The sequence below is a fragment of the Triticum dicoccoides genome, chromosome 1B (assembly GCF_002162155.2).
Source record: "Triticum dicoccoides isolate Atlit2015 ecotype Zavitan chromosome 1B, WEW_v2.0, whole genome shotgun sequence".
In the NCBI taxonomy this organism is placed as follows: Eukaryota; Viridiplantae; Streptophyta; class Magnoliopsida; order Poales; family Poaceae; genus Triticum; species Triticum dicoccoides.
In genome coordinates, this window is record NC_041381.1 from 680,512,288 (window position 1) to 680,519,342 (window position 7,055).

At 44.9% G+C, this 7,055-nt stretch overlaps 2 protein-coding genes across 2 annotated transcripts; both read left to right on the plus strand.

Annotated features, from left to right (window-relative positions):
- The first annotated feature begins 54 nt into the window (after window positions 1–54).
- Window positions 55–2,036, plus strand: LOC119350910 (F-box/LRR-repeat protein At3g26922-like). The gene is made up of 3 exons (XM_037618520.1): window positions 55–984; window positions 1,069–1,200; window positions 1,328–2,036. The coding sequence occupies exons 1-3, from the start codon at window positions 55–57 to the stop codon at window positions 1,658–1,660; spliced, it is 1,395 nt and encodes a 464-aa protein (XP_037474417.1). The 3' UTR covers window positions 1,661–2,036.
- A 2,305-nt stretch (window positions 2,037–4,341) lies between these two features.
- Window positions 4,342–6,741, plus strand: LOC119350911 (probable LRR receptor-like serine/threonine-protein kinase At1g34110). Its single transcript, XM_037618521.1, has one exon. The coding sequence runs from the start codon at window positions 4,342–4,344 to the stop codon at window positions 6,715–6,717; it is 2,376 nt and encodes a 791-aa protein (XP_037474418.1). The 3' UTR covers window positions 6,718–6,741.
- The last annotated feature ends 314 nt before the right edge of the window (window positions 6,742–7,055 follow it).

The window sequence follows — 7,055 nt, forward strand, 5'->3', positions numbered from 1 at the left end:
AGATCTAGATCCCTATTCCTCGGTCTCGTACCACATCACTGCCAACCTTCGACCATGGAGGAGGAGGCCGCGGAGGTGGAGGTAATTCGTGCTCCCAAGAGGCATAGATCTATGGGAATCGCTGACCAGCAAGTACCACCAAGGGTCAACAACAAGGAGCGGGGAAGTCTTGACGACCTAGATCTCATTAGCCGCCTCCCTGATTTCTGGCTTGGAACCATCATCTCCCTCCTTCCCACCAAGGATGGTGCCCGCACGCAAGCCATCTCTCGTCGGTGGCGTCCTCTCTGGCGCTCCTCCAATGCGCCTCTCAACCTTGGCGCTGATAATAATCTTTGTGACAGCAATTCGCGTGTCGCGCTGGTCTCCAGGATCCTCTCCGACCATCCCGGCCCGGCCCGTCGAATCTCGCTGCACCTCATCTTCTTCCCCAACATCCTAGGCGAGGTCGACGGTTGGTTTCACTCCAGGGCGCTCACTGGCCTCCAGGACCTCGAGGTCACCAACTTGAAGAGGACGAACCACTACCCGCTACCTCCGCACTCGCTGACACGCTTCGCGCCCACACTGTTTGTGCTTAGGCTTGGCGGCTGCCAATTCCCCGGCCTGTCTGCGCTGCCAAGTTTTTCGCACCTCAAGCAGCTCATCCTGTTCGATGTTGGCATCTCGGAGGACTCTTTGCAAAACATGATCTCCCGATGTGTTGTTCTGGAAAGTGTCTCACTACATAACATGGGTTTTGGTCGCCTTTGCATTAGCTCGCCCACTCTCAAGAGCATCGGCTTCTATGCTCCTCGCGTCAAAGATGCCATCACCTTCCAGGAGCTGGTCATTGACGATGCACCTTGCCTTGAGAGGTTGCTACCGATTTATCCAGATGATGGTCCGGTGACCATACGAGTCATCCGGGCTCCTAAATTGGAGGTACTTGGTTTTTTGTCTGAAGGCATATCTACACTCCACCTTGGAACCAGAGTCTTTCAGGTAGTAGCAAGGACAGACACACATTCAGCTTTCCTATATGCAGCCTATTATTCTTATATGACACACTTGGTTTCTTTTTTCTAGAAAATGATTGCTGTCACCATGACAACCAAAATGCGCTCAGTGAAGATTTTGGTTCTTGAATCAAGTCCTAATCTGGATTTAGTTATTGACTTCCTCATGTGCTTTCCCTGCTTGGTGAAGCTCTATGTCATTGTGAGTGTTCATATTGTTGCTAGAAATGTCAAAACATTATGGTTTCAGACGTATGATGTACTCCCTCTGTTTTAGGTGCTAATTTGTTATCATCTGCCTTAATATCATTTCTTTTTTCTATCCCCAGTTGAATGCAGGAAAGAATATGAATATTGTGCGGAAGTATGATCAACTTGATACAATTGAATGCCTTGAACTCCATCTAAAAGAAGTGGTTCTCAAGAATTACTGCGGTGGTTATAGGCCATTTTTTGACTTTGCCAAGTTCTTTCTTTTGAATGCCAAAGTGCTGAATAAAATGGAAATCGGAGGCTCTTATTACCGCAACGACGACTGTTATTTAAGGCTGCTACAAGTGGAGAATAGAGCTTCTCAAGGTGCGCGAATTGAAGTAAACAGAAATATATTCACTCGCCACGTACATACCCATGATTTGTCAATGGCTGATCCCTTCGACTGATTCGTATGTGGATGCTCCAACTGTGTTAGACTGTGTTGCCCTTTGTCCAAAGTCCAAAAAAAAGTGGCTGCCTTTGCTTGTCTGTCTAGTGTTGTCACACCCTTATAACGCTCTACAAAATGGTCTATTCACTTCAGCAATGGAATGCTTTGTCAGCTACTATGGAGGAAACCAGGATTGAGGCCTGAGGGGGTGGTGCCCAAGCCAAAGATTAAAGTCGAAACTTGCAAATGCACAAGGTGCTTGAATGTTACTGGTATTTGTGTGTTTTTATGTTTATTTGGTATTCTTGCTAGTTCTCTCCTACTCAATGTCATTGTAAGCTGAGACCATCTATATATTAGCTACAGCTGATATATTTGTGTATTTGCTTTAATGGAAAAAACACTGAAAGTATGTAGTATAAAGTTTATTTCCTTGTATGCAATTGATTACAACTTCTCAGCAAGTCATTAATCACTCAGATTGAGACAGACAAGCGGACTAGCTGCAGCCATGTTTCTGCTAGTTTAGTCAAGAATGTCTGCCTGATATAAATAGTCTGATTTCTTTGTGTTGATTTCTGTAAGTTGGCCTATCAGAATCTCTAAAATTTCCGTAAGTATTTGGTGAATATTTCTAGGATTGATTTAAAGCAGTCTAGCTCTATCACTTTAGTGAGATTTCCATTAGTATATTTTCTAGGTTTGTTTGCATGATTCTTTCATTCACTGCCTAGCTATAGTCTATTAACTAACACTTGAGGGTCAGCGCGTACGACGTATTAGTCGCCACGAAAGCTGATCATGGCAAAAGGTTGGCGATATGTAGTTTCTTGAAAGGGACGAACTCAATTTCCTGAACAGTGTAAAGGGGTTGCAACTGGAGATGAGCATGCAAGCTCCAGGCAGAGGATGGTGATGAAGATGTATTCCTGGAAATCAGTAAAATCTCATCTTGGCTGGGACGGTATCTGAAGTCCCAGTCTCACGATCATGTCATAAGTGACAGAATTTTATTATGCGTCTCTGCTCCCTGCCGTCAGTGTTAAGAGTCGCGCTGTAACAAAGATGCAGAGGAAGAGGAAGGAGATGTGAGGAGTTGAGAGAAGCAGAATTTGTTAACGGAGGGAGTTGGTGATACAGTCCACATTGCTGACTACAACTAATCAAGAGAAATAGGTGATACAGTCCGCACTAGTTCTGGCAGAGAAAATATGTTTGACTAACACCAACGTGTAATGTGCTTTGCACAAGGGCAACAACAAGTGCTCCTGTTGATTTTTACACCTTCCGTCACTACTGTAATGATTAGTTGAATGTTACAGAGCAACCTGACGGCTGGATACAAATGCCTACAGGCTAATGTAGCGCGATAGTTTGGATGGCGATCTGCATGCTTTCGCTGCAGGGGCTGAATTCAGCCGAAATCGCATCTTCCTGATGCTGTTCTACAAGAATGCATCACCTAGATTTTAGTCGAGATCACAAGAATATGCAGCGACAGATCGGCATTAATGTCTGAATTTTGATGGGCCATCTTACCACAAGACTCCATCGATCGATCGCACAATTGACCCAGACACATGTTATTCTTCCTTGATTATTTGGGTGGGGAGTTCACATTCTGAGCGGAACCTCCTGCCGTGTTAAATACAGTAGCTAGCAGAATGAAGACGGCAGCACAGCAGGTACCGCCCACAGTCACAGCCTCATAGGGGACTCGACTGCATTCCACGCTCATGTTCATATGAAAAATAATGACAGATAGATTGGTGGGAGTTCTAACTCTGAATGTCCGAGTGCAGTTTCAGGCTTGCTGCAGTTCAGTCCCAAGTGACAAAACCAAGAACCAACCAACTGTCAGGCAACAAGAAAGCAGAAGCAGGGCCTAATGTACATACACGACCAAACTCACAAGTGACAACTCCATACATACAGTAACATTTAACTAGTCTCGTTATTTTTATTTATCTTTCTTAGTTGTTTAAAGTAATTTTATGCAGGAAGTGACAGAGCTGTGCCACAATGAAAGTTAAATAAAATTCACTGATGATTCCGTCTGTGGATAATTAAACGTTGAAGGCTACGAAAGAACCAGCCCAAATATGTACATTAGGCCATCAATGTTTAATATTCCACAGACGTGCAAATCAGGGTTGGAGTCCTGCTGGAACGGAGATGTGGCAAGTTCAGAGAAACAAAATTCACAGCAATGTTCCGGTGATTTAAATGTTATTACAAACTTTTTGCCTTGGTCATATGAAGTTTCCGTGTTGAGCTTGAGCACGCGGGCGTGATGCAAAGCTGATGGCGCACTGCACTTCACAACACCATATTTGTGCGTAAGTGCATATTTGTGCTTATTGGATGTGGTATTTTGTGCTTTTCATTATAAAATAGGCCTAAGAAATTAGCACTACCACACCTGATTTGTGGAGAAATTAGTGGACAAGTAACGGTGGGTGACTGATTGTCGTTCCACCCGCACCAACACTTGCTAGCTTTTCTTGGCCCAACATTTCAAGGTTCACCGGAAGAAAGATAGATATGATTGACCAACGCATTCTGAAAAAAAATCTCCCATAATACATATATGCATGCTCCCCACAAGAAAGTAAAGTGTCTACCATACACACACATCCATCCAAACACATTCATCCGGCCATCACCAGTCGAGCACCCTAGCCTGCAGTCAATGTCATGGCAATCCATCGCATGCTCATCCTCGTGTCTTTGAGCCTGCTGCTACACCTATGCGTGGCGGAGGAAGCCGCCAGCCACGCAGAAGAAGCACAAGCACAAGCACTCCTCCGATGGAAGTCCACTCTGCTCAACTCCTCCTCTTTGTCCTCGTGGTCGCACACCACACCGACCTGTTCTTGGTTCGGAGTAACATGTGATGCCCACGGCCGTGCTACCCAGCTCAAGCTTTCATCGTGCAACCTCAGTGGCACTCTTGACGCCTTGTACTCCGCCGCGCTCGGTAGCCTTACCGAGCTCGGCTTTTACGGGAACAACCTCGTCGGCACCATCCCGGTGAGCATATCCCTACTACTCAACCTCACCTATCTGGACTTGATGAGCAACAACCTTGTTGGTCCCATACCCTACCAATTCAGCAAACTCAAGCACTTGATGTACCTTGATTTGTCTAGCAACAGGCTGTCTGGGCTGATACCACGTCCGCTCTCAGTGCTCACAGCACTAGAGTCTCTGAACCTTGGACAAAACAATCTTACAGGAGGAATCCCAGAGGAGCTCAGGATGCTGCATAGTTTGGCTCAGCTTGAACTGAACAACAATTCGTTCTTCGGACCGATCCCAGCGTCACTTGGGCAGCTTCGGATGCTAGAATATCTGGACATAAGTGGAAATCATTTAGGTTCAACCATCCCTTCCGAGCTGGGAAACCTTACTCGTCTCATCAACATAGACCTGTCCTGGAACAAGCTTTGTGGAGGTTTGCCCACAACCTTTTCCAGGTTGTGGCACCTGGAATCGTTTGTGATGGGGAACAACAATCTCGACGGCACTGTTCCACCAGACTTCTTCACAAACTGGACCAACTCCCTCACAAGGTTCGATATAGCAAACAACTCTTTCACCGGAAGCATCCCACCGGAGATTGTTCGGTGGGAGAATCTGTCTAGGCTGTACCTCTCTGGCAACATTTTCACCGACATGATCCCCACTGAGCTAGTAAGCATGCAACACTTGGAAATATTGGACCTGTCCAATAACCATCTTAATGGCGTGATACCATCAGAGATTGGCAACTTGTCATGGTTAGTAATCCTGGACCTTAGCTCCAACCAGTTGGAGGGCAAGATTCCTACTATGAACCCCGTCACTGGAAGTAACTATTCCATGTTTTTTGCTAGTCTAATCTCCTTGTCTGGAAACAAATTTACAGGTATTATTGACTGGAGTTTTTGTCAGCTACCTTATTTACAGTCCTTGGATCTATCAGACAATCTATTGTCTGGAGTTATCCCTAATTGCCTTTGGAGCTTGCCAAATCTTGCGTACCTAGATTTGTCAAGCAATGCTATTGATGGAGAAGTTCCACTCTCAGTACACAATAGTTCTTCACTGTATTCACTACATCTATCTAACAACCGCTTCACGGGGTGCTTTCCCTCTATTGTAAGGAACTACAGAAACCTAATAACTCTAGATCTTGGTGGCAACAAGTTTTCCGGGGTAATTCCTACTTGGATAGGGGCAAGCAATCCTTCGCTCAGGGTTCTCCGACTACGATCAAATATGTTCCAAGGAAGTATTCCTCATGAGGTTACACAACTCATTCATCTCCAAATACTTGACCTAGCTGAAAACAATTTGACAGGTTGCGTACCAGTTAGGTTTGCTAGCTTTACTCACAGGAAATGGCCAGAACGGACCTCGCTAGGGATGGATCTGAGTTCTGTGTACTACTCAATTGATGGCCAGCTTGACATAATTTGGAAGGGTCAAGATTATACTTTCCATAGAGCAATTTGGCTTATGACTGGCATTGATCTATCAAGCAACTCTCTTTCCGGTGAGATCCCCGCAGAACTACTTAATCTTCAAGAAATTCGGTTCCTCAACTTGTCTAGAAATAACTTATCCGGTGGTATCCCAAACAACATTGGCAACATGAAAGATATGGAGTCCCTTGATTTCTCTTGGAATAAGCTCTCAGGTCCCATTCCATCAAGCATATCAGATTTGATGTACTTGAGCTCACTTAATCTCTCCAACAACCTTCTTTCAGGAGAAATACCTGATGGTAATCAGCTTCAAACGCTCAATGACCCATCGATTTATAGCCAGAACCAAGGGCTCTGCGGCCGCCCTCTGAGCATCGCATGTACCAATGGTTCAAGTGGCACAACAACACTATACGGGGTAAAGGAGCATCAACAAGAACTTGATGCTGTCTGGCTGTACTACTCAGTGGTCGCTGGAATTGTATTTGGTTTCTGGCTATGGTTTGGAACATTAATTTTCTGGAAGCGTTGGAGGTTCACTTTTTTCCATTCCATCGACACCATGCAGCAAAAAGTTGCGCAGAAGTTGAAGCATATATGATGGAACCCTGTCTGGAGTTTTGCTCTCAAGCAGTCGCCATTATCTGCACTAGACATGCATGTATTATTACTAACGCCCCTCTTTGTTTATTTTCACCAATGTAGTACAATTATGAAATCATGTATCACTGGATTCGCTTATAGATCTTGTGATGAAGCCGGTTTCACCTGTACTAGTATTTTGATGAGTTGCAAGTGATGCATATACCTTTTGTTCCTTCAGTTTATATTGTGTCTACATGCATGCAGACTCAAAATTATGAAGCTGATGCACACCTGTTTCTGAATTTCCTTTCTTCAGAGAAAGAGTGTTCCAATATTGTACCTACGCTAACCCGC

What these genes read in the sequence shown, in the direction of transcription:
- LOC119350911 (XM_037618521.1), top strand. Translation starts at nt 4,342, where the DNA reads ATGGCAATCCATCGCATGCTCATCCTCGTGTCTTTGAGCCTGCTGCTA.
- LOC119350910 (XM_037618520.1), top strand. Translation starts at nt 55, where the DNA reads ATGGAGGAGGAGGCCGCGGAGGTGGAGGTAATTCGTGCTCCCAAGAGG. An exon ending in TTGGAACCAGAGTCTTTCAG is followed by an intron (nt 985 to 1,068) that starts GTAGTAGCAAGG and finishes TCTTTTTTCTAG; the next exon opens with AAAATGATTGCTGTCACCAT. An exon ending in TGGTGAAGCTCTATGTCATT is followed by an intron (nt 1,201 to 1,327) that starts GTGAGTGTTCAT and finishes TTCTATCCCCAG; the next exon opens with TTGAATGCAGGAAAGAATAT.